Source organism: Camelus dromedarius, chromosome 3, assembly GCF_036321535.1.
Source record: "Camelus dromedarius isolate mCamDro1 chromosome 3, mCamDro1.pat, whole genome shotgun sequence".
NCBI classification, from domain to species: domain Eukaryota; kingdom Metazoa; phylum Chordata; class Mammalia; order Artiodactyla; family Camelidae; genus Camelus; species Camelus dromedarius.
In genome coordinates this window covers 105,229,378-105,256,569 of record NC_087438.1, presented here as the reverse complement: position 1 = coordinate 105,256,569, position 27,192 = coordinate 105,229,378, and the positions used below count along the sequence as shown (strand labels likewise).

At 48.3% G+C, this 27,192-nt stretch overlaps 1 protein-coding gene across 1 annotated transcript in view; it reads right to left on the bottom strand.

Annotated features, from left to right (window-relative positions):
* The window catches only part of AFAP1L1 (actin filament associated protein 1 like 1), a 57,555-nt gene that overhangs the window by 15,234 nt on the left and 15,129 nt on the right, over nucleotides 1–27,192 (bottom strand). The window contains exons 2-15 of the mRNA XM_031449317.2: nucleotides 19,275–19,403; nucleotides 18,151–18,234; nucleotides 17,245–17,342; nucleotides 16,487–16,595; nucleotides 13,215–13,313; nucleotides 12,324–12,535; nucleotides 10,466–10,645; nucleotides 8,452–8,544; nucleotides 5,192–5,273; nucleotides 4,796–4,948; nucleotides 3,475–3,686; nucleotides 2,665–2,810; nucleotides 1,963–2,035; nucleotides 299–410 (exon numbers count right to left, since the gene is read on the bottom strand). Of these exons, the coding sequence (XP_031305177.1) occupies nucleotides 299–410; nucleotides 1,963–2,035; nucleotides 2,665–2,810; nucleotides 3,475–3,686; nucleotides 4,796–4,948; nucleotides 5,192–5,273; nucleotides 8,452–8,544; nucleotides 10,466–10,645; nucleotides 12,324–12,535; nucleotides 13,215–13,313; nucleotides 16,487–16,595; nucleotides 17,245–17,342; nucleotides 18,151–18,234; nucleotides 19,275–19,403 (1,782 nt within the window). The remainder of the gene's footprint in view (nucleotides 1–298; nucleotides 411–1,962; nucleotides 2,036–2,664; nucleotides 2,811–3,474; nucleotides 3,687–4,795; nucleotides 4,949–5,191; nucleotides 5,274–8,451; nucleotides 8,545–10,465; nucleotides 10,646–12,323; nucleotides 12,536–13,214; nucleotides 13,314–16,486; nucleotides 16,596–17,244; nucleotides 17,343–18,150; nucleotides 18,235–19,274; nucleotides 19,404–27,192) is intronic.

The window sequence follows — 27,192 nt, the reverse complement described above, 5'->3', positions numbered from 1 at the left end:
GGGCCTCAGCTGGAGCCGAGTAGTGGCTGTCGTAGAGCTGGGGTCTGAGCACTCCACTTTACTGCAGCGTCCCCCAACCCATTTCCGGTCTTTCCCCTCTAAGGCCACCTGCCAGCTGCCCCTTATCACTCTGCTTGTGCTGTTATTATTTTTTATGGTAGAGTATTTTCTGACACCTCTCTTCACTCATTTATTTACACGCCTGAGCCCTGGAGGGCTCTGATTTTGAGACAGCCCCCTACCCTCCCCGGCCACCTTGAAGTGTTTCCCTCCCTTCCTCCCTTCACAGAGAACTCACTGGAGGCATGGCGCTTGACTTTGACCTGCGGGTCCACCCGATGGGACTTCTCACTGCAGGACGAGGCGTGGCGCTTGACCTGGGCTCCAGAGGGACGCTCAGTCTCCTCGTCCTGGGCGGGAGATGAGGGGAGAAGCTGAAGTGCAGGCGGGCTCAGGGTCAGTGCAGGTGCCTTCTGGTGCACACTTGGTGGCTGAGTGCTGTGCAGCCTCTGAGATCTTGGCCTTACATTTTGAGATGTGCACCCTCAGCAGTGTATAAACCACATGCATTAGTAGTGTATCATTTGAAACTCATACCTTCCTGAGGGGGGCAGCAGAAGGCATCCCTAAACTGGAATTTCTGCTGAGAGGAAGATTAGGAGGTTGAATTCAAGAGACTGTGGGTGACCATATTTGATTTATCATAGATATTTTTGTCCTCACATCATTTGGACATAGCCTTCAGATTTTCGGAATTGCTAATATAGAGTCTTTAGTTAAAAAAAAAAGTCATGGATGAGATCAGCCAATGGTAGAAGTGACATAACTTAATAAACTGGCTCTGTATTTGTGCATGAAGAATACTGAGAACACTCAAAATCTTGTCAAACTCGGGAAACCATGAGTGGAATATGATAATAATGTAATATAATGATATTGATAACAGCAGTACCGTTTACTCCTCTGTATAAGACCTTCCAATGTCTAGGTACTGTGCTTAGTTCTTTCCATAAAGTATTTCACTTGGTTCTTGCAATAGTCCTGTCAAATAGGTTTTATCATATCCACGTGGAGCCAGGAAGTGAGGACCAGAGAAGTGAACCCCAAGGTAACTTGGACTCAGCCCTGAGTACAAAGTTCATGTCCTTAAGCACTAAGCTTTCTCGCTACTAAACTCTGCAGCTGAGAAAAATCTCATGCTACATCTGGTGGTTTGTCTGAGTCTAAAGAAGGACCATGTAAACAAAAGGATGGCTGAAGAAGCTTCTAGCACAGGGAGTCCTGGAGGTGAGAGGTGAGAGCTCAGAGAGTCATCCAGCACTATCTGAGGCAGAGGTCCTGGCCCACAGACACATCTGATTTCCTTGGCAGCTTGATTGCCCTTCTCTCTCCCCTCAGCCTGTGAGGCCTGACCCACCCTCCATCGTCTGATAAGAATGTGGTCTTCTAGCTCTTCTGTGGGAGGAGAAGACACAGGGCATGCTACCTGCTGTATGGGATGTGTGATGGCTACAGAAGCCTCACTGTAAATTAGTAAACTGGCATCTCCTTGGTTTAGTGAGCAAGACAGGGAGACTGTCCTGGTTGCTGAAGCCCAGAGTGTGGATGCCACCAGGTAAAGGCCTGAGGGGGCAGCCACCCAGTTATCATTCCCCTGAGATAGCACTGATTCAGCAGTGTTGGTTCAAAGAGTGGCAAAAAGGTGGACAGCCCTCCCCTTTACAGCTTGCAGAGCCCTTCTTCTTCTTGGTCAGGGGATCTTTCCACTGCACTGCCCAGCCTCTCATACCGGGGATTCCTCCTCCTGAGCCACGGTCTATGGCAAGGAGGCCCCTTCTCCCCCATCTTCTAGCTGCTGGTTAAATGAAAAATGATCTCTGAGGCAAAGGAAAAAAGAAGTGAGGGAGAGGGAGAACTAACAAGTGACCTTTGCTACATTCCCGAAGTCCCAAGGGACCATACCTGCATCTTCTCATAAGGAACATCATCATAGACTCGGGGCTCAGGCCACTGATCCTGGCAGGATCTTGCATATCTAGAAAATACAAGGGATGATGATGATGGTGACAATGACACTTTGCAGTGCTTTCCTCTCCACTCTCTCATTTGACTCTGGCAGCAGCTTATAATGGAGATCAGAAGGTTAGTGATAGCAACCATGCCAGGCAGCACTGGGCCATTGCTGTGTTAAGGGCTTCATAGGCAGGGACCCACAGGATTCTTACAACAACCCGGGAAGCAGGTTAGCCATTGCCTCCATTCTGTAAATATGAACACAGGACTCACGCTGGCAAACAAAAGCGCAAGCTGTTGGTTGTGATAGAGCTGTGATTCGAATCTGGCACTTCTAATAGCAGACCCCGCATACCAGCCTGGCCACAGGCTCAAGGGTATGGGAACCTAAGAGCCCAGGTCACTGTGCAAAAGGGCTTGTCCTTTCTGGCTCATTCCATCCATAGCATCCCCCAACCCTGGGCTACCTCTTTAGCCAGCTCACTCCTGCCTGCTGGGAGAGGAAGGCACCCACTCTGACTTCTGGAGGAAGCAGCCTTCCTCAGCCCTTCCTCCCTCCTCTCCGAGTCCCAAGGCTGGACTCCGCCTCTGAGAGGGACCCGAGACAGGAAAGGTTGTGGGTGGCTGTGGACCGTGGGGTGCAGCCCTTACAGGAAGGAGTTGCGCCCCGCACTGACGATGCTGGTTAAGGTCTCCACATCCACGTAGTCATAGTGCAGAGCTTCGGGAGTGACTTTGGAACCCATCTCCACCAGCAGCAGCCCCAGCCAGCGGCCCATGTCCTCTGAACAGCTAGCCTGGGGGAGAGGAGGCACAAGCCGAGTTCACGCTGGCACCATCAGGGACTCTGGCTACCCGCTCACTTCAACCAAACCCATATTCATATAGTATCAGTTATGTACCCAATACTTAGGGATCCAAGAGGAGCAAGACTGGAACATGCATCCAGAAACCTAAGTGGCTCCCACCTTCCTTCTGTTTAGGTCTCTGCTCTTAACGCCACCTCCTCAGAGAAGCCCTCCCTGACCACCTCTCTAAGACACATAGTGTCACTATCCTCAGAGTCTTCCTGACCATTTGTATGTGAAAACAAAATTTAGGTATTCTCTGAATTTTAAAAAAAATTTACTTTTTATTAAAACTTAAATAACTACCCCCTCACATTCCAGATAAGGAAACTGAAGGCAGAGCAGCCACATGCTTTGTTCAAAGCTCCACAGAGGATCAATGGGCTCTTGGTCTTTTCCTGAACTAAGACCCAACCTCTTGGTCTTATTTTCTTTGCCCAGTACTTACTGCCACTCTCAGTTCTTAAATTTAAGGAAATAATGACTCTGTAAGTCACATTTATTTTTGGTAGTTTAGTCCCTGTAATGTCAGTAGCAAGGTCCCCAGGACAAAAGCCAGTGCCCAGGCCAGAGCTCCTCTCAGCTAGGAACAACAAGGATTTTCTCCTCTCACCTCCAAGATGGCAACCTCCTGCCGGTTGCGCAGGATCCTGAAGGCAAATGGGTGTCTGGGCCCAAAGCCTGGGGCCACCTCACAGCCACGGAGGGCAATGGCGTTCACGTGGGTCCGCAGGTCTGTGCGGTCCTTATGGAAATACAGGGTGTTGCGCTTTAGGCGGCACCAGCGTTCCTTCCAGCTATGGTTCACCAGCACATTCAGATAACCTAGGAGGGGGAGACCAGAGGTGTGACCTCCCAGTAGCCCTGGGGGATGCAAGTCTAGGTGCATGGGTCTGCACCCCAGGGACAGGGTGCCTGGACAACCTTGTGCTCTAGCTGAAAAAAAGGCCTTCTGAATCCTAAATCAGCTCACTCCTGGTCTAAGATCTCAGGCATCCTCTTCTCTCTCTGGTTTCAGTTTCCTGTCTGAAATGGGGACTGATAATCATATTTGTACATCCCTACACAGCCTTTAGACCCATACTAAGCTTGGTGAAAAGGGAGCTACTATATAGAATGAATAAAAGACACAACTCTTCCTCTTGCCTTTCCTCCTAAAATATCAGAACTGTTACTAAAGACAAAATAATGGGTGATGCTGACACCTGGTGGCAGCACGTGGGAACAGAAACATCTGGCCAAGATAAAAGAATTATCAAACCCATGAGGTACAGACCGATGACTGCCGAGTTTAAAATTCCCTCTCAACATTTTAGGTTTTAATTTATTTTTTTACCGTAATGTGTCCTGATTCACTTACAAAATATTTCTTTATAGCCATGTACTTCTATAGTATTTTTTGAGGTTAGTAAACTATTACTGCATATCTAGAATATATGATTTTCTATTGGATTCCAGTACATGGAACAATGCATTTAGGTAAACAATATGTTTTTCCTTCCAAACCACTTTTAATGCACTTTGAATGCATTTATGATGAAAAGTACTTAAATATTTTTATCCAAGAAATATCTTTCAAAGACTCGGCTGTAACTTACATACCTGGCATATTATATACCAGGAAGTAAGATACTGTCCTCTTGTCATGGTGGAGGAAACTGAGGCCCAGACATGGGCAGTGATTGGAGCTAAGGTCACAGGGAGTATAGAAATAAGGGACTCAGATGGCTTTTCCTTCTGTTTAGAGTCAGGGCTTCATGGAGCAGTGATGGAAGGGTGTGGATTATTGATGGAGTGGGGGTTAGCCATTCAGTAGGAGGATTCTGTCCTCTGCCTTGGGAGTGAGGTGGATGAGGCCTGGAAGGTCTCCTGGTTTGGCTCCAGGACTCATCAACAGGGTCTGAATTCTCCTCCTCTGCATGCCTGGTACCCACCGCAGCACGGAACCTCCTCTTCAGTGGAGGATGTCTGCAGGTCATCGGCAAGCGCCTTCTTCTTGGAGAAGCTGATGATGCGGTTGATCTTGCGGCCTGCAGCCCTGCTCATTGAACCCTTCAGCTCAGCCAGGCTGCTCTTCTTCCCTTTGCCTGTTGCCATGGAGATGAGTTAGGGGAGGGGAGGGAGCCCGAAGTTCAAGATCCACCCATCCTTAGCCTTCCCAGCAGCCTTTCAGCCTGTACACAGGGCCTGGCCTGCAGCTTCAGTTATGGACAGGCCAGGTCACATCACCCAGGTCTCCAGAGTGTTCAGGACTTGCTCTGCACTGTGTGCCCATGGCAAGACCCTCCTAGCTCTGGCATTCTCCCGACTGAGCCCCCACAGGCTCCTACCATGTTCGCGGCCAAGGGTGGAACAGTTGTCGCCCATGCCCAGGCTGTCAGAGTCTGAGGTCTGCTTCTCTTGGGATAGCCTCTGGGGATGGACACAGACAACCTTCCATCAGTGGGTGCACTCAAAAAGTCTCCCTTTGTTGGTTCAATCTCCCCCTGACCCTGGTGCATAGGGTTAGCTAACAAATATTTGTCAGCAACTGTCATGTGCCTGATACTGTACCAGGTATGAGGAGGACAGTGATAACTTAGGATGGCTGTGTATTCCAAGTACTCGCAGTTTGCTTAGGGAGTGAGGTAATTCATTACAGTAGACTCAGATAAGTGTCCTAGGAGTTTGGACTGTATTTGGTGCGTGATGGGGATCTGGGAAGGTATTTAAGTGGCACACTAATGTAATGAAGTTGGTTTGGAAGTTGGTTCAGAAGTTAGCTCCAGCATCATCATATGGGATGGATAAGAGAGGCAAGACTAGAAGCAAAAGAGGCACTTAGAATGTCATCTTGGGAAAGATGAGACTTGACATGGGGATGAACCAAGATGTCAGTGAGGATGGAGAAAAAGAGATGATTTGGCATTTTCAAAATAGTCATGACAGGACTTGGTGACCAATAAATATGAGTGGTGATGAGAGAGGAGTCCATTACAATCCTAACTTGGGTGGGGTATAGCTCAAGTGGTAGAACACATGCTTAGCATGCACAAGGTCCTGGGTTCGATCCCCAGTACCTCCTCTAAAAACAAACAAACAAACAAACAAACAAACAAACAAACAAACCTAATTACCTGCCCCCCCAAACCAAACCAAAACAAAAAGAATACTCCAAAAACCCCCCAAAACAATCCTAACTTGGATGAGAGGATAGTAAAGACACACAGACACATATATATACAAACCATGGTAACAACTTCATTGCCAGCCAACATTATTTCCACTCATTATGCCAACTCTGGACCAATCATCCATCCATCCATTCATTCATACAAGGTCAGTTAAGTGCCTGCTAGGTATTATGGGGAGGTAGTGCAGCATAGTCAGATGGACCTTGGAAGAAATGATGTCTCTACTACCACCTATCAGCTGTGGGAATTTGATAGAATTCTTTCATCTCCCCAACGTTTGGTTTTCTCATGTGAATTACACCCCTTTCAGTGGGCTGCTGTGTGGGCTCCCTGCAACAGGGAGCCGGCCCAAGTGAAATTGTAAGGCCAAGGGATTGCATCATTTCTGACACCTGTGTGGCATGCTGCCCTCTTACTTTAAGAGGCTAAACTTTGCCAGCCAGATTCAGGACAAGATTAAAATGACACTCACGCACTTAAAAAAGTGAATTTACAGCTCTGAGGCCCCTAAACCTTTTCTGCCGAGGACCTCTGAGACCAGGCTCAAGGATACTCAGTACTGGGGGGCAGGGGAAGTAATAGAGGCCGTGTGCTTCGCCCAATTTTCAAAGGCTGGAAAAATGGCAACTATCAGAAATGGGACGGAACTGTCAAAAGTATAAAAAAAATCACCCCGTAAATGTGAAACAGAAGTTATGGTTCTGTTTGTTCTGTGACAGGGTACAGATGGTAAGTTTTTCATTAAGATAGAAGGCAAATAGAAAGGAACACTGTAAGTACTTTGGAATTGACTTAATGATGATGGCATTTCAATCACAGCAGTCCATGGAGAGACAGAGCCACCAATACCACGTCTTCACTCCCACTCTTCTCCAAAAATACCACCGTGAGCATTTTGATTACTCCTGTACACTCAGCCCCAGGAAGGTTCAGCTCTACAGGCTTGCGCCTTCCTCCTCTCTCCACAGCGTCTGAACTTCACCACAGCATGCACCTGCAGGTGTGTACATAAACACACTCTCACACAAGCTCGCACTGTCAACACTGCTCTCCTCAGGCCCCACTAAAGGCAAAGGCCAAGTGAGCACAGGTGGAGGACCCTCTCCTAATGACTCTGCTGACCCCACCTTTGCTTCTGCTGCTCCCTTCCCTTGCAGCCCCTGTCCCTTGGCCTAACCTTTGCCCCAGTGCAATCTTGCCCATTCTTTAAAGCTCAACATAGGTGCCCATCCCCGCCCCCTGCCCTTGCCCCACCAGCCAGCATGAGCCCCTGTCTCCTCACTACAGCTTTCCTGGAGACTCTTAATAGGGCCGACATGCTTCCCTTCTCTCCAAAGCCAGCCACACTGGCCTCTTTACATCCATGCTTCCTCTTCCTCCAGGGCCTGTTCCCTTTGCTTGGAATGCCTTTTCCATCCCCTCACTTACTCATTTTTCACCGTCATCTGAAATGTGCTCCCTCGGGGAAGCCTTCCTTGACCCTAAGACAAGAGCAGCCCCCTGGCATATGCTCCCAGGGTACTTGGTACTTTGCCCTCCAGGCAGTTACACAGCCTGGCATTTCTAAGTCTGTGTGATGACTGGATTCATGTCTGAACCCCTCCCCAGGAGGGCAGGGGTTGGGCCTGTTGCTGTCAGGGCTGTACCCCGTGCCTAGCAGAGAACCTGATGCACGGCAGATGCTCACTAACTACTTGTCTAGTGGAGCTCAGGTAGCTCCCATTGAAAGGCAGGGTGGCCAAATCAAGAGCCAGGCTGGCTGGGTGTAAATCAGCTAGCTAGCTCTGTTTCTTATTCACTATGTGGCCTTCGGCAAACCTCTTTGCCTTGGCTTCCTCTTCTGAAAATGTAGTTCATCAAAGAGTTGTTACAGAAATTAAATTAGGCAATACATATAAAGCATTTAGAACAGTGCCTGCCACACAGTCATATTTTCTGTAATGCTAGCCTTTATCATGTCGTGTGAGACCCATGTGTGTGGGTCTTAACCCTCCTCCTAGGATTTGGGGCTGAGTCCTTTGATCACCCAGAGTACCTGGTGAAGCATAGGTGTTAGCGTGTATGTGCCAGTGGCCTGACCGACTGTGAAATGACTGCTTCACTCATGTCCCACTGGGGCACGCTCCTTCTCTGACACATTCCAATTTAGTTTTCATGGCTCTGTTCAACCTCCTCCTGTCCTGACAGGGTAGTTGCTCCCTCCTCTGGCTTGTACTGCACCTTGGTCATGGGCATTCATTCATTCATGAAATTCAGTAGACATTTATTGATTGCCTAATGTTGTGTAAGCATTCAGGGCTCATACGATATCACTGTCAGTGCCTGGCGTTGCCACCAGCCTTCAAGTCCCCTGGGGCAAAGTCTGTGCTGACTCCCCACTTTCTGCCCCAGAGGGGACCTTGTGAAGACAGAGGTACCTTGTCCAGGTCCAGCTTGCACAGGAGGACTGGGGATCTGGGCACATCTGCCCCCTCAGCGCCCCCAACGGGCTTGCTGACCTCTCTGATGACCTGTGGAGAGGACACGTATCTGATCAGATGGGCAGAAACGGTGTGGAGGTAGAAGCGAGAATGGGATCTGTGTGGTCAGGGCCATCGAGCAGAACAGTTGGGGTTGATGTGGCCTCTTGCCACACATGTGGGGCAACGTCAGGATCTGAACAGGCTTTCTCCTGTGCCTGTCACTTGAATTGAAAAGATAAGGAGCTGGGAGCCCAGAGGCTTGGCTTCTAGACCTGGTGCCACTGCTAGTTAGTTGTGTGGTGTTGGGAAAGCCATTTCTCTGCTCTGGGTCTTGGTTTCCCCATCTGTTACATGGGGATGTTACCAGTCCTCTGTTTACCTCCTTGGGTGTGTGAAGACTGGTGAGGTGATGGGTGTGAATGGCCATGTTAACCAGGATGCCCTGCACATGTGTGAAGGACTCACTTCTGTGACCTTTCCAACAACCTACACAGGGCAGCCGGGGTTATTCTCTCCATTTCAAAGATACGGAAACTGAGACCCCAAGGCATTCACCCAAGGTTACACAGCACAACCATCCAGATTATGAAATAATAACGTACCACTTGTTGCTCATCTGTCAGATGGGTTTGCATGGATTATCTCATTGTATCCCTACAGCAGCCTTTTGGGGCAGGGGCTCTGATCCTCAAATTACAGATGAGGATGATGAGGCTCTGAGAGGTGAAGCTGTGGTTGCCTGCCCTATCTTCTGGGCTAATGGCCTCCTGCGATTGGGATGTCAAGGCAGGCCTCTTAACTCTGGGTCTAGGGCTTTTTCTTCTGACCCACTCAGCCCTTGGAGGACAGAGCCTCTGCCCCACCCTCCCCCAGCAGACAGGTTCTCTTTCTTCCTTCCCCTCCTGAGACAAAGGCAGTAATGAGAAACTGTAAACATCCCAGTGGGAGAGCTGGTTATCACAGGAAGGAAGGGAGGATGGGGAGAGGGGAAGGGTTTGGTTTCTTTGTTCCAGTAGGAAGATCAGAGGAGGAGAGAACTGCAGAAAAGGCCTGGCGCAGGGGCTTCACCATCACTGCCAAGTAAATCCTGACAGTTGTTGAGCACTTATTGTCTGGAAGACCTTGTCAGGTACTCTCTAGAATCTTTGCAAGAACCGTTTTATAGAGGCAGAAGCTGAGGCACAGGGAGGTGAAGTCATTTGCAGAGGCTCACGCAGCCAGTAAATGCCGCTTAGGTCTGGGACTTGAACTTAAGCCTGTGTGGCACCCAGGTCCTCCCTTGTCATCACTATGCCACCCTGCCTGTGGCATTGGAAGTGAGTTTCCTTGTTTGCTTCTAATCCTGGCCCCACTTAGTTGTTGACCTTCAGTGAGTCTCAGAATCTCTCTGTGCCTCGGTTTCCTCATCTGTAAAATGGGAACAATATTAGTCCCACTGTGAGCAGTGAAAGAAATCATGTATAAAAAGCTCTTAGCACAACACATGGCACAAATAAGTGCTCAGTACATGGTAACGCTAATTGTTCTATAGCTGCAAGGTGCAGAGGCTGGGTCATAGGTAGATGTTATAGATATGTACATTTTACCTAAGACAAAGGAGAATTTCTCCTTTACTAAAAGAGAAAGGATTAGCTTGTCTAATGATAAAATGAGCTTCCTTTGTAGGTATTAAGTTCCTCATTCCAGATGTACATGCAGGTTGGACAAACTCACAATGAGCATTTTAGAAAGGGGATCCAGATAACAAGAAGGAACATGGGTCTCTAGCCCAAGGTCTGTCTCCTGGAGATGTCTCAGGCCCATTTCCACATAAAGCCCTTGCAGTGTGCAGGGCACTGACCCCCTCTCCCCTGAGCAAGCCCTGTTTTTCAGGGACAGGAGCCCATCCCACTGAGGGCTGGGCCTGGGGAAGAGAGGAAGGAAGGAAGGGACGGAGGGCAGGCGGGAGAAGGGCACAGGCCCCCTGTACCTTCAGCCACTCCTCGGCCTGCTCCCGGCTCTGCAGTGCCAGCACCAGGACTTCGGTAGCCCCCTGGGAGAAGCGCAGCTCGTGCCTCTTGTGCCGGCTGTCCTTGGGCACGTAGATGACGTTGCACACATCCAGCGCTAGCCTCAGATGCGGCTGCTGGTCCTTGGAGCTTTTGTAACACTGGACAGGAAGAGAAGGGGTTAGGGGGAGGGCCTCCTGAAGTGGAGAGTGGAGGGAGGAGGCAGGGAAGATCAACCTATACCACAGAGACCTCCCCCACCCAGCCCGACTGTGGGCACTGTCCGGAGACAGGGCTGTGGCTATTCACCAGAGAAGAGAAGCCTGGGGGGCTGTCTCTGGACAATCTTCAGATCTCAGGGCTACTGAGGGGCCCCAAGGGTCACAACTACCTATTTAGGAAGAGGCAGATTTTAGCACAATACAAGGAAGACCATTCTAGTCTAAAGAACCGGAGAAGAAACCGGCTGTTTTGGGAGGAAGCCAGCTCCCTGCTATTAATGGGCTACATGGCAGGAATGTGGAAGAGAGAATTCCAGCAGAGGTGGATGGTTGGGCTTGGGAATTCAATAGTTTATCAATAATGATTCTCACTTCCCAGCTCTTATTATGAGGCTTAACATTACCTTGATACCAGAACTTGACAATGACATTACAAAAAAGGGAAATTATAGGCTAATCTCTCCCATAACATAGGGTAGAAGCCCTAAAAAATATATTAGCGTATAGAATCCAGACATACAAAAAGCATATTGCCTCAAGACCAAGCTGGGTTTATTCTAGGAGGGCAAGAGTGGGTTATCATTCAAAAACTAACCATATAGTTAATTATAGTAATAGAAAAGAGAAAAACCACGTATCTCAATTGAAGCAGAAAAATATTTGATAAAATTCTGCACTCATTTGTAACATAACTCTTCGCAAACTAGGATGAGATAGCAACTTCCTTTATGTGATAATAAGGAACACCTACCAAAAACCCATAGCGAACATCTTCCTTGATGGTGAATTACTGAAACTTTCCCTTTAATATCTGGATTGAGACAAGGATGCCTGCTCTCACCACTTCTATTTACATCGTACTGGAGGTCCTATCCAGTGCAATAAGTTAAGAAAAAAATGGAAGGCATAAGGTGTGGAAAGAAGTAAGTCGTAATTCTTGGCTTAGTTCTGGCCTGAGATGAGCTTTTCACTGTTTCAGGGTGAGAAAAGTTCATACTTCAAATGGATATATGTTGGGAAAGGCTTGTCAATAGATTTTTAGGTAAAGAGATACCATTTTTTTTCCTGAAATTATGTCCATCCTATTTTGGAATTAAAGGTACATTTTCTTTTATAAAATGATAGTGATGAGAGATGGTGAGTTAAATTGAAAAAAAGCAAAAAATACAATAACAAATGTTGCATGGGCTAAGTTTTAGAAAAGACAGATATGTGGAAACGAGGATGGAAATACATGCTTTAAAACTTAACAGTGGTTAAGGTCAATGGGATTATAGGTGAGTTTTTAAAAAATAATTTTTCATTTTGTTTTCTTCTAGTTTTGAAGGAACAATTTGCTTATATAATGAAAAATGATAAACATGGTTTTAAAGGGATAAAAAATTCATCTCTGGAAAAACAAAGTGTTTATCAGGTCTTCAAGTTTTGTTTTGTTTTGCTTTGTTTTTTAATTCTGTTCGAGTGGGAGTGCCCTGATCTCAAAGGTACCGGGCTTTGAGCCTCTGTGCACAAAGCAAGCCCAGAGGAACCGAGGCAGACACACCTGCACTCACACAGACACATGCACGCACATGCAAGTCCACGTGAAGCCGAGAGGCGAATGTCTGCGGCCACTCACCAGGAGCTGGTCCTCCTTAATGACGGTCAGCTGCTTGGCCCACTGCCCGAAGCGCTTTTTCCGCAGCAGGAAGGCACATATCCTGCAGTCCCTCACCAGGTGCATGGAGGCCTCCTCCGAGGGCCACTGGTGTGTGGGCTGCGGCCCTTTCCCTTCCTCTTCCTCCTCGTCGTAGGACTCGTAGGAGCTGCTCATGGCGTCAGAGTCATTGTCTGAAGGAGCCACGGAAACAACCCGTCCCTGTGCCGTTGCCCTGGGGGCACCTTCTTACCCCTCTGCAGGTGTCCCTGCTCTGGGGCCCCTGAGACCATGAAGTGGTGGTTGTGAGATGCGATCTTGGTAATAAATAAGCCCCCGTATGGGCACTGTCTTACAGATGTACCACTTGCTTTGTGATCTTGGTGACTTCACCTCTCAGAGCTTCAGTTCCCTCATCAGTAAAATGGTCATAATAATAATACCTACCTCACTGGGCTATTACGAGGAGCAGTGAATGCAGAATGTTTAGCTGAGTGTCTGGCACTCAGTGAGGGCTCATTAAATATCAGCTATTGTCATTCCCCGTCATCTTTGCATCCATTGTCTCAGGTCATTTTCGTGGCACCCAGCAAGTCCCCATTTTATACAGAAGGAAATTGGATGTTCAGAGAGAATAAACCAGTAGCCTAAGGTCAGTCACTAAGAATCAGGGCAAGGGCTTGGTTTGGGGCTTCTGACTCCTATGCCAGCAGTCTTCCCACTGAGCCCCAGGGTCACTGAAAACAAGGGCTTTGGGGCCCCCATGGTGACCCCAGAAGGGTGAGAGGGTGGTGGGCACCAGCATGCCAAGGTCAGGTTGAGGTCTGCTCTTCGTGAGGACAGAATCAGACTGAACGCCTGACTGGTACTTACAGGAGTTCTTCAGCTCCCCGTTCATCTTTGTTGTGGGGTAGCTGCTGTCTGCATCTTCGTAGTAGCCATCCACGATTGAGTGGGCTGGGCTGCAGCTGTCTGTAGGGTTGGAAAAAGAACAGTACTTGGAGAAACACAGGCAGACTCCAGGTGCCAGGGCTGGGAAGATCCTGGGCACCATGCCTTCCTCAGGGAAGAGAGAGTGGAGCTCTCAGCAGCTCTTGGCCAGGGTGCGGGGCCTCCTCTCTGCATCTCGTGTGCTGTAGTTCCCCTTGCCCTCTGTGCTCTTGTCACCAGGAACTGTCACACCTCCAGGCCTGTGTTCATGCTATTCCCTGTGCCCTCTTAGCATCTGCTAGAGAGCTCCTACTCACCCTTCAGGACACAGCTCAAAGATCTTTCCTCTGACCTTCCCAGGCAGAGAGTGGTCAGCCCCTTTTCTCTGACCCCAGAGCATTGGTGTGTGTCTTGGTCACAGCTCTGGTCCCCCCACTGCAGGGAGTGGTGTCCCAGTAGCTGGGGTCAGACCCCCTTTCTGCTCTGCCTTTGCCTCATCTTCCACCTCAGCCCTTCTGCTTCTTAATACAGTCACCCCCTCATCTCCTTCTAAACCTTTGCGCCTGCAAAGGCGGAACTGGAGTAGGGGAGATAATGATAATACAATAGTGAGTACAACAGCTGCCGATGCTGAATTTTTGTGCTTTCCCGTTCACGGGAGTCAGTGCAGTACAGGAGTGGACGTATCCCACGTTGTATTCTGCATCACAGTTACGGGGGAGGGGGCTTTTTAAAATGGAGAACCCTGGACTGTATCTACAAAGATTTGATTCACTGGTATGGGCTGGGCTGAGGAGTCTGCACTGAGAAAAAAAACTGTTTAATAGGACAGTTCTGAACATATGTAAAAATAGCAGATGTACTGAACTCCAAGGAATCAGATTTTTTTTAAAAACAATTAAGATTATTTTGATATAGATGGTCTCTGGAGCACACTTTGAAGTTCATTGGATTAAGGGCATGTGCTTTGGGGTTGATCAGATTGGAATTCACATCTATTTCCATCATTTACTGAGTAACCTGGGAAAGAAAACAGTTTCCCTGCATTTCAGAATCTTCACCTACAAAGCGACATGAACAGTTCTCACCTTGGATCAGGGATATAATGCATCTGGACTCTCAGCACAGTGTCTGGCACACAGAATGTGCCAGACAAATGCCAGATATTATTATAATTATCTCTTTGATTCCCACAAGGTAGGGAGCTAGGTACCAGACTCACTTTACAGTTGAAGAAACTGAGGCCACACACTTTGCTAGTGATAGAGCCTGGATCAGAGCTGAGGTTGCCAGCTCAGGAGATAAGTGCGTGTCCCCTCCTCCAGGAAACCTTCCTTCACCCAGTCCAACTCGCTCTCACATCACATTGTTCCTCAAAGCACTGCTCTGGGCTCACTGCCCCTGCCGTCCATCTGTTTCCTGAGGACGGCAGCACTCAAATTCCCAGCACTAGGACACCCAGTTCTATCTCCCAGGCTAGGTTCAGAGCTGCCTTTCCCAGCAGGCACTCACTCTGAGGTCTCAGATGCTGGTGACATCTCTGTGATGTGGACTGAGGGTGCTAAAGCAAGAGGTGGGGGTGGGGGAGGAAGAGATGCGAAGGGGGAGAGGGAGGGAGCATTGGGGGAGTGCTTGGACACCTGGCAGGCTGGACGCTGTGTGAGAGGAAGGATACTTCCTGACGGGCTTGGCACCCTCTCCCTGGACGTGGTCCTTGGCCTTTCCTGAGACACTCCCTTCCCTTCCGCCCCAGGATCCCTGCTGCTCCTGGGAGGTGGGGTAGGAGCCTCACCCAGCTGAGGGCCTTGACTTGGGATTCAGGGCCCAGCAGCACTTGTCCCCTGGTTCTTCCCTGTCCTCAAGTGGATAAATTAAGTTACCCACGTCACATATCAGCTGCTGGCAGTGACACAGACCCCAAGACTATCTGGGCTAAAGAGGGCTGCTGATCCCCTGTTCCAAACCCAACATTTCACTAGTTTTGTTTGAACTAGTTTATTAATCATAAAAATAATATATCATGATAGCCCAAAGGCGGAAACAACCAAAATGTCCATCAACTGACGAATGGATAAACAACTTGTGGTATATCCATACTATGGAATGCTGTTTGTCCATGAAAAGGAAGGAAGTACTGATATGTGCAGTGACATGGATGAACCTTGAAAACATTATGCTAAGTCAAACACTCAGACATAAAAGGCTATACATATCATTTAATTCTGTTGATGTGAAATATCCAGATTAGGCACATCCATAAAAACAGAGAGCAGACTGGTTGAGAGGGGAACAGGGAGTGACTGCTTATTGGTTATGGGGTTTCCTTCTGGAGTGCTGAAAATGTTTGGGAACTAGATGATGGTGATGGCTGCACAACACTGAGTGCACTAAATGCCACTGACTGGACACTTTAAAATGGTTGGAGCGGCCAGTTTTATGTTGTGTGTATTTTACTGCAGCATGGTGAGAAGCACAATCAGTACAAAAGACTATGAATGGGAAAATGTGTTCCCTCCACCCAGATTTCTATTCATTTCCTTACAGGAAAATAATGTTAAGAGTTTCTTATCCTAGAAAAATTGTTAACTGCATGTGCGTGTGGGTACCCTATTTAAAGACAAATGGAATCATTTTGTTGTATGCAGTATTGTTTGATTTTTTTTTTCCAGTATGTATCTTGGGATTCATTTCTGATCAGCACAGACAGACCTATCTTACGTATGTTTTGGTGGTTGGAGAATATGCCACTGTGCTGCTGCATGACAGGACAGCAGCACACAAACGTATTATACAAGTTGCACCGTACATGCTGGGTCATCTAAAAACTATACTAGAATTTCTTGTATGTGATGTTAAGTCCCTGTGCTCAAGTCAGTAGTAGTCGTCTGTGAATCTCTATCCTAGTGCATTTATATGTGTGTGTCTAGCTCCCCTTCCTGATTTTAAAGGTAGGGGAACTGAGGCTCAGAGAAGGGAAAGGGATTGTCCAAGGCCACACAGAACTGAGACTAGAACCCAAGCCCCTGACCCCCAGGTCATGCCCACTGGCCCACCCAGGCTGTCACTGGAGAGGCCGGGTGCTCAGGCAGCTCCTTAGGAGATCAGCATGGCTGGATGGTGCCAGGCTTGGCGCTCTAGCCCTAGCAGGACACACAGGAACTTCAGGAGAGGAGCCTCCTTCTCCTCACCACTGACCCCCAGGGACCAGAACTTACTGTGGGAGCTGATGTACTCTGGGGACTTGCCCGGTCCCAGGGGAAGGGCCTCCTCATAGTAGTCCTCAGGTGGAGGTCTGTTGGGGAGCGGTGGAGGCAGGTCAGCTGCCTGATGGGGGACAAAGGAAGTGTGTGAGACCCAGAAAGCCAGGAGAGCAGGCAGAGTGATGGGGAGGAGGCTGGGGGAGAGGGAGGCAGGAACTCCTAGAAAGCAGGATGCAGTCTCTCAGTGTGAAAGGACACAGTAAGTGGTCAACAATTGGTACCATTTATGGTGATGATAATAGTGAATTATGCAGTTGACAGACAATGCTTGATGTGATTTGAGCCCTTTGTCCTAATTCCATGGCCCCAAGGCTAGGAACCTTAGATATGATCCTAACCTTCATTTTTGTAGGTGAAAATGTTAGGCTCAGAGGAGGGAAGTGATCTGCCCCAGGCCACACAGCAGGAGGGAGGAGGGCAGAGGCCACCCAACTTGTGATCCAGAGCTTTCCCCATCACTCCACCTGTACAACTGTGATCAGAGGTTGGGGTGGGGATGTCCTTGGGCCAGAAGGGACAGGTCAGTTTATCACATTATCCCTGCTTGGCATGGGCACAGTGAGCATGTCATGAGTCATTGAAACATTCTCACAATGCTGTTTCTGCCCTTAACCATCACATAGTAGAGAGAACAGGTCCTGCACAGCCGCATTGGAGGGGAGCTTCTCTCCCCACTCCAGAGGAACAGAGGGCCCAAGAGTGTAGGAACTCACTTGTCTCAGAGATGGACTCTTGGCTGGCTCAGGGCTGGCTCCTTTGCAGGGCTCCCCCTCATCCTCTGGCATGTCTCGAAGGTCGCTCAAATCACAGTCTACAGAGGGTCAGGCCATTGAGGCAGAGAAAGTGGAGGATGAGCATGGCAGAGGGAGAGGAGGACTGAATTTGGGGTCAGGGGCTACATTGCCTCCTCCATTAGTAACCTTGAGCAAGTGACTTCATCCCTCTCATCTGTAAAGTGGTCACAATAATCCCTGCCTTGTCTAGCTCCCAGTGCCATTGAGATGATCAAATGGGTTAATATTTGGTATGGTGCTTTGGAAATTTTCAAGTGTTATGTTAATGAAGGCACAGTGTCTTCCCTAAATCTGTCAGTCCATAAATCGTTTCACCTGACCCGTAACTTTCTCCCTGTGCCCTGTGTTGGACAGTGCAATTTCCCCTCAGGATACAGCAGAGCTCGCGCACACCCTGCACGCAGCCTGGCTCACCTGCTCCCACACCCATGGTGCCTCTGCTAGTCTGTTACAGCTCCATTATCTGCTGAGCGGTGGGACAGCTCAACCCAGGGACCAGGCAGCCGCCATGATGGATGCGAGCAGCAGGCGAGACAATGCCCTATGTGCTAGCCTTCTTTGGCCTGCATTTTCATCGGTACCATTCCTCAAGTCTCAGGGATGACTTTCCATAACCGTACAGATTTTGACTAGATTTTCAGATCTGGCAGGGCCCAGAGAGACAAAGGGACTTGGCCAAAGTGACTCAATGTTGTAATGTTAGAGCCAGGACCAGATGCAGGTATTTTCCTGCTCAATCTGGGGCTCCTTCCAGGGACTGGGGCAGCTCACATGCACATGGGGGAAAGGGTGACTTCCACCTGGGGTTGGGACAGGGTTGCTTACCAAATTCTTCAAAGAGGGACTCCACGAAGCTGGGTCCTGAGTGGAGGTCCGCCGTGTTCACGTACAGGTAGGAGACTTCTTTGGCTGTGAGGACGGAGGGGAGCACCCCAGCAGTGAGGAGAGGGCGCCTGGGGCTGCTGCTGATGCTGAGGAGGGCCAGATCCCCCCCCCCCCACTCGGACTGCTGTCCCACACAGGACACAGCACTTAGTTGGTAAAGCATGTGCACGTTCTAAATTATTCCCCTGCTTTCAAACTTTGTTTTCCTTTTTAATTGTTACTGAGGATCTCTTTTTCCAAGTGAAAGGATGCTCAGAGCCCAGTACAGAGAACAGAGTGGAAGGGATGCTTTGGGGACAGCTGGGAGACAGTTGGTAAACTACTGCCCCTTTCGTCCTCCAAAAGCCCTGTGAAGGTGGCCAATGACATTGACCCGTTTTGCTGCTGAGAAGGGAGGCTCCGTGTCACCCAGTGGTGACTTCCCACTACATCACTCAGATCCCGCCAGCTCTGTGGGACACACTACAGCTCATTAGAGTTTCCAGAGCTCTTGATTTACACATATCATCTTGTGGCTGACTTGGGGTTAGAGAAAAGCCTGGGGCAGATGAGGAGGCCTTGCTGCTGAGCATACAGTGAGGCACAGAGGCTGTGGGAAGTAGAGGGAGGGGCAAGAGTAGAGATGGGGGCACGTATACAACTCTTAGAGATGAGGGAATGTGTGTGTATGTGTGTCCGAGTGTAAGAGTGAGTGATGTGTATGCACATGTCAGAGTGTGCTCGAGTGTTTGTTGTGTGTGTGTGATGCGTATGTGAGCGTGCTGCATGTGAGAGAGCATGTGGGGTGTGTCGTGTGTTATGTATGGGAGGACATCTTGAGTGTGTGAGGGTGGTATGTGGTGTGTAGGTGAGTGTATGTGGCATGTGAGTTGTGCATGTGAGTTTGTAGAGGGCTGGGGATGGACGAGGACGAAGAGCGCAGCCAGGGCGGTGGTGCAGAAGGGCTGAAGCGGGTGGGCATGCTGGCTAGACCATGAAGAGTTGCATGCCGTGCTGTGAGGCTTAGGCTTCCTCCTGCTAGCCGGCCCTGGGAGGGTTCTTGAGGCAGAGTGCAGATGGCTGACCTGGGAGGGGCTGCAGGCTCTGCAGGATGGAGGCCACGGCCATCTTCTTCTCCAGGGTGGTGTCACTGAGGTACTCGTGGTCCAGGAGACTGAGCAGCCCTGTGAGCTCAGGGAGCAGCTGCTCCAGCACTGAGGAGGAAGGCCCATGGAGCATGGTCACAGCTCTGTGTCCAGGATCGAGGCCCCACCCCTACTCCAGGACCCAGGGAAGCAGGGGCCACAGGGCAGGGCCCAGGGCAACAGGGAGACCTCAGAGGCCCTCACACAGCTGTCCCAGTGCTGGCCACCAGCCTCCCCTGGGACAGCCCTGCTCAGTTAACTGTGACGTTTTTCCGGCCTCCCCACTCTGCCTCAGACTTCATCTGGTCTTAACCTGAGGACTGAACCTTCCAGATATCCTGAGTGGAGGCACTTAGCCCTCTCTTTGTCCCAGCCTGCCCTTTGCTTTGCAGGCCCAGAGGTCCTTCCTCACTGCAGCTTGAAGGTCAGTGCAGGCCCAGGCAGGAGCCCCGGCTGTCCAGGACACAGGGCAGGAAGGAAGCCTTCCTGTCCAGTCAATCCATACACTTCAATCTCTGGAACCTTCTGTTTCCGGTGGCTTGGTGGGAGCCAAACTCAACGTTAACCCTTCCCACCCTGGGTCCCAAACTCTTGTTGCCATTCTTTCTTTCCACGCTCACTAATGTTTCTCAAACTTGAATGTATATAGGAATTACCAGGAGATCTTGTCAAAATGCAGATTCTGACTCAGGAGGTCTGGTGCGGGACCTGAGATTCTGTATTGCTGACAAGCTCCCAGCTGAAACTGATGCTGTGGGTCTGAGACCACACGGAGTTGCAAGATCCTAGAGCACAGAGTTCTTTAAAAAGACTGGAGTGTGCCAAGACCATGATGTCATCAATGTCTCCCTGTCCCAAAGCAGTATCCTGGGACTTGGTTTGCCTTAGAGTCGAAGACCGGCTCCATTACAGTAGTAATATTGTCCTCCTTTGCAACTTTGCATAATAATAAGAGCTAACGTGTGTTGAACAATTATTGTGAACTTTGCTAAGCTTTTTCCCATTTATTGTCTAATTTAAATCTCATCTCATGTATTTTATTATCTCCATTATATGGAGGATGCAGCTAAGGCTCAGAGAGGTTAAATAACTTCCACAGGGCCACACAGCCAGCAGAGCCTCAACTGAATCTGATTCCCTCACTCTATACTTTAAACCGTGGCACAAGATCACTTTGCAGTATTTGATAGGATCCTACCAAATTTTGAGATTGGTCTGATGATCACACCCATTTTTTAGATGAAGAAACTAAGGCTCAGAGAAGATAACTAGCTTGAAGTTACACAGAGAAGCAGAAGAGCCAAGACTTCCTCCAGTCTCTTGACTCTCAGCTCCATGTGCTTCCCCCTACCAGGGCCCTGCTGAGGAAACGGTGAGGCTCTGACCTGCAGCTACAGGGTCTGGATGTATAAGAGGGGCTATAACATCTTGCATAAGAGAATCAATCCTGGAGCCAGATTTCTTGGGTTCACATTCAGGCTCCATCATTAGCTGTGGGACCTTTGGCAAGTTACTTAACCCATGACTCAGTTTGCCCCTCTGTAAAAGGGAGAAATAACAGCAGCTACCTCAGAGGGTCACTGTGAGGATTAATTATGACACGTGTGAAAACTGCCTTGCCTTGAACAGAGTAAATCTCACCCCCAGTCAGCTCTGAGTACTGTCACTATGGTACCTGCCATGCTGACCTGTGCTGTGAGATCTGAGTGTCCCTCAGCAGGCGTGAGGCTCTGGGAATTGTGGACTGTACCATGAATCTCCACTTCCTTAGTGTCTAGTCTGGGGCCTGCTCAGAGTGGGTGTGCTGTGTGTGTTGGATGAAAGAGGGATGGAGAGATGAGCACAAGAGAACTTTCTAAGAATAGAAATCTTATGTACAGAGAGTGGCACTTGTTGGAAAACTGTGATGTTGCAGACTCTGTGCATCTCCTCATATGTGTTGGAAATGAGCTCAAGGCCCTGTGTTGGAAATGAGCTCAAGGCCCATACTGACAGCTACTGCCTCATGGGCTCTCTCACCTCAGGGTCCTGAGGTAGGGGCTTCCCACGCCATGTCTCATTTCATCCCCATAGCACGTATGTGAGTAGGTCCTACTGGGATATGTATTTTCCAGGAGGTGACTCTGAGGCTGAGGGAAGCTGTGGGACGGTCGCCCAACTTGAAAGAGGAGGTGCTGGGCTGATCTCAAGTTTGCGTGATTCCTGGAGCCACTGTGTTGTCAAACTCCAGGCCTCACCCCAGAGCCTAAGTGGAAGGGGCCTGGAGGCCCTGCTGCTCCCAGGGCCAGAGCCCCTGCAATGACATTGGGTGAGGGCTCTAGAGGGGTACAGCTCTCTCTTTGAAGCAGGGAATTGTTTACAGTCATTTTAGCCAAGTTTTAGCTGTTTTGAAAGAAATCTTTTCGAATGGAATCACAAACCTCTCTGGCACCAGCAGACACACCAAAAGTCAGTTAACTCAATTCCAAAATGTGTCCTGATTTACTCTAACTATGTGCCAGGCTGGCCACTTGGGTGAATTAGAAAATGAGTAAGGTACTGTACCACTGTCACCCTCTCTCTCTCTCACATGCACATGTGCGTACACACACATGCGTGCTCACACACACATACACACCCCACACTCATAATTACTCACCAGGGAGGCCGTGGTAAGTGCTACAAGGAAGGCCCCACAGGGTAACCGTGAGAGCTTTCTTGTGGCCTACAGCCATGGTTCATGTTTGAGCATCCATGACGCGGCTGTGCTATGCAGGAGTGTCAAGGCTTCAGGGTGCAGTGGCTGTTTACCTCTCTACCAGTGGTTCTGAAACTTTCTGGCCTCAGGACTCTTTTACACTTTTATTGAGGACCCCCAAGAACTTTTGTTTTATGTGGGTTATAGCTAGCTAATTGACTTTTTTAGCGCTTAAAACTGAGAAAAACTTAAAACGCAAGAATACTCAGGCACACATCCCATTAACCTTCAGAGCTACCACATCATCACATGTCACATAACCTCTGGAAAACTCCTCTGTACGCCCATAAGGGAATGAGAGTGAAGAGTGCATATAAGGTCTTAGTACTGTATAAAAGTAGATTTGACCTTGTGGACCACCTGAAAGCATCCTGGGGACCCCGAAGGCATCTCCATCCCAGACATACCTTTCTGAGAATTGCTGTCCTTCAATAAATGACCTCAGATTGCTCAGCTGTTTGTATTTAAGTCAGTCAATCTGTCTGTCCCACCCTATCTCCCTGTCCGCCTTCCTTTCTGTCTCTCTTTCTTTATACTGTGAGGTTCCAAGAATTTCTTCTTGCTGCTATCAGCTAGTGCCCTGTGTGGCAACATTCTGGCTTCTAAAAACTCCCCTGCTTCTACAGTAAGAAAAATAAGGTTCTGAGTGAGTTCTCTGCATTTAAAAACATGAGTTTTAGTACCCAAGCTTTCTTCATAACACTTTTTCTGTTTTTGTTTTTCCTGGTCCTTGATGGGATTCCTAACATGGGACCTTGATTTCTAAGTGTTTTCCTTTCAACTGAGTTGTAATCATAAAAGTCCAAACAGGCAAAGGAGGGAGCTGAGTGAGTCTGAGAGAAGCACATGGGAAGTGAGGAGCTGCCTAGTCCTGGTAGCTTTGTTTCTGCAGCCTGGAAGCAACTGGCAGGCAGCAGGTGGTCTAAAGCATGAACCCTGGGGGAAAGTTCAGCTTGCAGCATTAAGGGGCAAGAACCCTTCCTTGACCTGAGCAGTTACCATTGTGCGGGGCAGTTAACGCACATCATCTCATTTAGTCCTCACAAACTGCACGAGTATTGCTGTCTGTGTGCTACGAGGGACGGAAGCTCAGAGAAGTGAGGTCACCCAGCCAGTAAGTGGTGAGGCCAAGCCGTCTGACTTCAAAGGTTGCACCCCTGTACCTGAGTCCTCCATCAGAGGACTTGGGCTCAGAGCAAGGGAGGCCAGACTGGGGCAGGGAAGAGGCGAACCCCCTTATTGTAGGGCTGGAATCCTGCTCGGTGGGTCTTTCTCCACTGGGCCTGTTGAACATTACAGCCCTAACTGTGAAGATTACAGAAAAGAAAAACAAGTGACTCAAAACATATAGCTGACTTAACTGCAGGATGCTATCCCAGGGAGAAACTTACACACCATGGTTGCAGGAAAGCTCTCAGCCAGCCCTTAGCTCTTCAAAGACAATCCAAGACTCTGCCCAAAATCTCACTTTCAGGTGTGATGAATATACGTGTGTCTTTGATGGCTCCTTCGTCTTTAACTCCAGAGAATTCAAACCACAGGGATTTAACCCATCAAATAATTTAATTTGGGGAGAAATCATATGCATATAATGGTATAATGCTTACGACAAATGGTCATACCCTCTCCCAGGGGGTTTGCTGGAAAAGCAGATTCCTGGACCTCCTTTCTGGAGAATCTGATTCAGTAGGCCTTGTACTGGGACCCAGGAATCTGCATTTTAGCAAGTACTCCAGTGATTCCAAGGTTCAACCTCTGAAAAATACTCCACCAGAAGACATACTAGAGGCATGTCTGTGAACATAAAAAATGTGAGACCTCCCTCACACATTAAAAAATTATCATTAGATATCCCCTTCTGAAATAACTGAGAGTCAGGGTGGGACTGAGAGCCCCTACAGCAGGTTGTAACTAGCTGGAAAGTGGAATCTTGTTTAGAAGAGCACAGTGATTAAGAGCTTTGGGGCGAGACCCATGCGAATTGGAATGCTTGCGCTGCCACTTCTGAGCTGTACAAAGATGGGCACATTAGAGAGCTCTGGCCTTGGTTTTCTCATCTGTCAAGTGAGAATAATAGGATCCCAACCTCCTAGGCTGGGAGAACTAGGTAAGGTCATGCTTGCAAAGCACTTTGTTTGGTGCTCTGCCTGGAGCCAGCAGTCATCAAGGAGACCATATTATTATTGTTGCTATTTCCTAATATTCCCCAGAACTAGTATTGATCAGATAGTATTTAGCAACAGATTTGCTATAGTTTTTTTTTAAATAAGCTCTGTGAGGACCTGTTTCAATCTGTGTCTCATAGTAGATGCCCAATGAGAATTTATTCAGTAAACACAGTAGTGATTGACCTTGTCTACCCTCTGATTTTAAAGATGTCAGAAATGAAGGTCTAAGAGGTTATTTGACTTAGCTATGGTCATACAACTAATTGAAGCCAGTGTTAAATTTACACAAAGCTTGATTATTAGATGAGTCATAGAAGACTGGCTGAGAGCACAGGCGGGGCGTACCCAGTCTGGGCCCCGCTCCCAGCTCTGCCATTTTCCACAGTGGGGAGTATCTTGACTTCCCTGAGCATCCAGTTCTTCATCTGCTAAGGAGGGGTAAAGCAGTAGCTGCTGAGCACGGTCACTGTGGAGATGAAATGAAGAGATGCATATAGTGCTCAGTGTACTTGGCAGTATTCTCTTCACTGGACTTCCCAGCAGATTCAGGTGCAGTGCTGGGCACAAGGGAGAGGGTAACTGGGGCAAGAGGATGTTGAGGGACTCTGCCAGTCCTGCTGCATGGACTGTTCATGGCCCTGGGTCTGACACTGAGCTTGGGTGGTTATGGCAGTTGGAGGCAGTGGAGCCCCTTTCCTCAGAGTGCTCCCTTCCCAAGGACCCCCTCCATGATGGGTGAGGGGGCAGTATCTTTGAGTTGGAAAGGCACTAATGCAACCCAGAATCCTGTCCCTGCCACCCCGAGTCAGGAAAGATCTTATCCCCTTCACCAACTTCTCCCACCTTCACTTCTGGTCCAGGTAATATCTGCTCTCGGCGGGCATCAGGACAGGGCTCTCTTTTACATCTAGAATTTCTAGAATTTATTTAGAACAATGAACACATTTCATTGATCTTTTTTTTTTTTTTTTTTTTTTTTTGGTTTAGTTGAGCCTTAGGGAGGTACAGTGAAGTCCAGTGAGGGAAAACCAGGAAGAAATGGTCTGATCGTTGTTTATAAGTCTTCAGTCTTTCACCAAGTGGACCAGACAGGCACAGAAACCCAAGAGGGGTGATAGTTGTTCTCTGGGATGCAAAAAAGTTTGCCAAATAAAATTAGCAACCTACTTAAAATATATATCTAAGATTAGACCACTCTGTGCTTATTGTTCCTGGTGAATACTTATCTAAGACTAAGATCAGTTTTCTTTCTGCTCCTCCACCCTCCTCACCTAACTGAAATCAACATGAGATGGTAGAGAGCAGATATTTAAGCCCCAGGCAAAAAGCACTGCCACTTGCTCCCAGGACCGTATCCCTGGTCTGTACCCCTGGTGCAACCTGAGTGAAACCTTTAAGCAAAAGGTTTTCATCACAGCCAGTGTGGGTTCTAGTGCAGGGGAGGTCAGATTTACTGAGCGATCTCAAAGGTAATAAGTCTAATTTCCATGGCAAAAGAGAAGTGAATAATTCATCTTCAGGAAACCGTAGGAATAATAAACCCTGTCTGGGCCCCTACCAAGTCAGTCCGTGGGCACTTTGACTTGTGATCTCATTCCTGGGCACCTTTTAGTCTTTGGACTTTACAAAAATGCTTGGAAACAGCTTGCAAGTTGCAATTTCATTAAATGCAAAGCTGAAGGAGGAAACCAATTTCTCTTTTCCCCACCTCACCACTTGACAAGCCTCTTTAGAACAAAGATAACTCATCCCTCTTTGTTATCAAAGTCAGAGAAAATGCAACCAGCATGATTCAAAAATGGAAAACATGAAGAATTGTCAGAATGTGGTTTATGAAGGGTCTGCAGTTTTCCTTTTGGTTTACTTAAATTTCCTTTCTCATTTCCAAACAGCAAAATAACCCATTTCCATCTCATAAAGACTCCTGACCTGGCTAAAGAACCAGTACATTACTTAAAAATTTTTTGATCATGGTTTTAGACATGATTTTCAGCATACTGTGTTTTAACAAGCTATCACATTAATGAGGTGTGGCATTATAGCAGTGGAAAGAAAAGCAGTACACCTAGCAGATGCGGCCTCAGTGCTTAGGTAGGGGGAGGGAAAGAAAGAGGAACCTTTTCTGTGGCCTTCAATCCCACAGGCCCTTCCAGACATACCTCCCTCCAAGCTGCTTTCATATTCCATTCCTTAACCAGTTAACCCAGGCTATATACTGTTCCCTCTGCCTGTCAGAATTCCCGTCTCCTGCCAACCAGTAATGCCCCCCTTCAGCTCTCAACTCGTTCTTGACTTCCTCAGGGAAACCTTCCCTGTCTTCTCGACCACATACGTTCCCTCTATTTTATACTGTCATAGCATCACTGTCCCTGTGGTGCTTATCATAATGAAATGTTAGACTTTTCACTGGCCCCCTGGATCCATGGATGCAAAACTGGTAGCTGCAGAGCCCTTGGCGTACAAATGCTGACTGTGAGAGGCTTGAGCACCTGCAATTTTGGTATCTGTGAGGGTCCTAGAACCAATTCCCTGTGGTTTCCCCAATTTGAGCCTTAATTCCCTGAGGGCAGGAATAGTGCCAGCTTTTGCTACTGCCTAACTGAGTAACTGCTTTAAGTATTTGTGGAATGAGTGAATGCTTGAAGCAAACTTAAGAGTTATAAGGTCTAATAGCTAGTTAATGTGATTTTAAAACCAAGCCTGTCCTTATAGTGCTGCAAGATGGTAAGAAGATGCTTGAAAAGAAGAAAAAAAAGATAACAGAAAGCCCCAGGGAACAAAAGAGAGCAGAAGCCCAATTTCTTATGTGGCTAAGCTTCCCAATAGGGTTTGGGAAGCTTAGCCACGTCAAAACTTGTATCCCTCATATGACTATGGCTGCCAACTGGTTTAGTGATGTGCATTTTGTAGTTGGTGAATTTTAATCCTAACATATAAATTGGGAAATAAATAA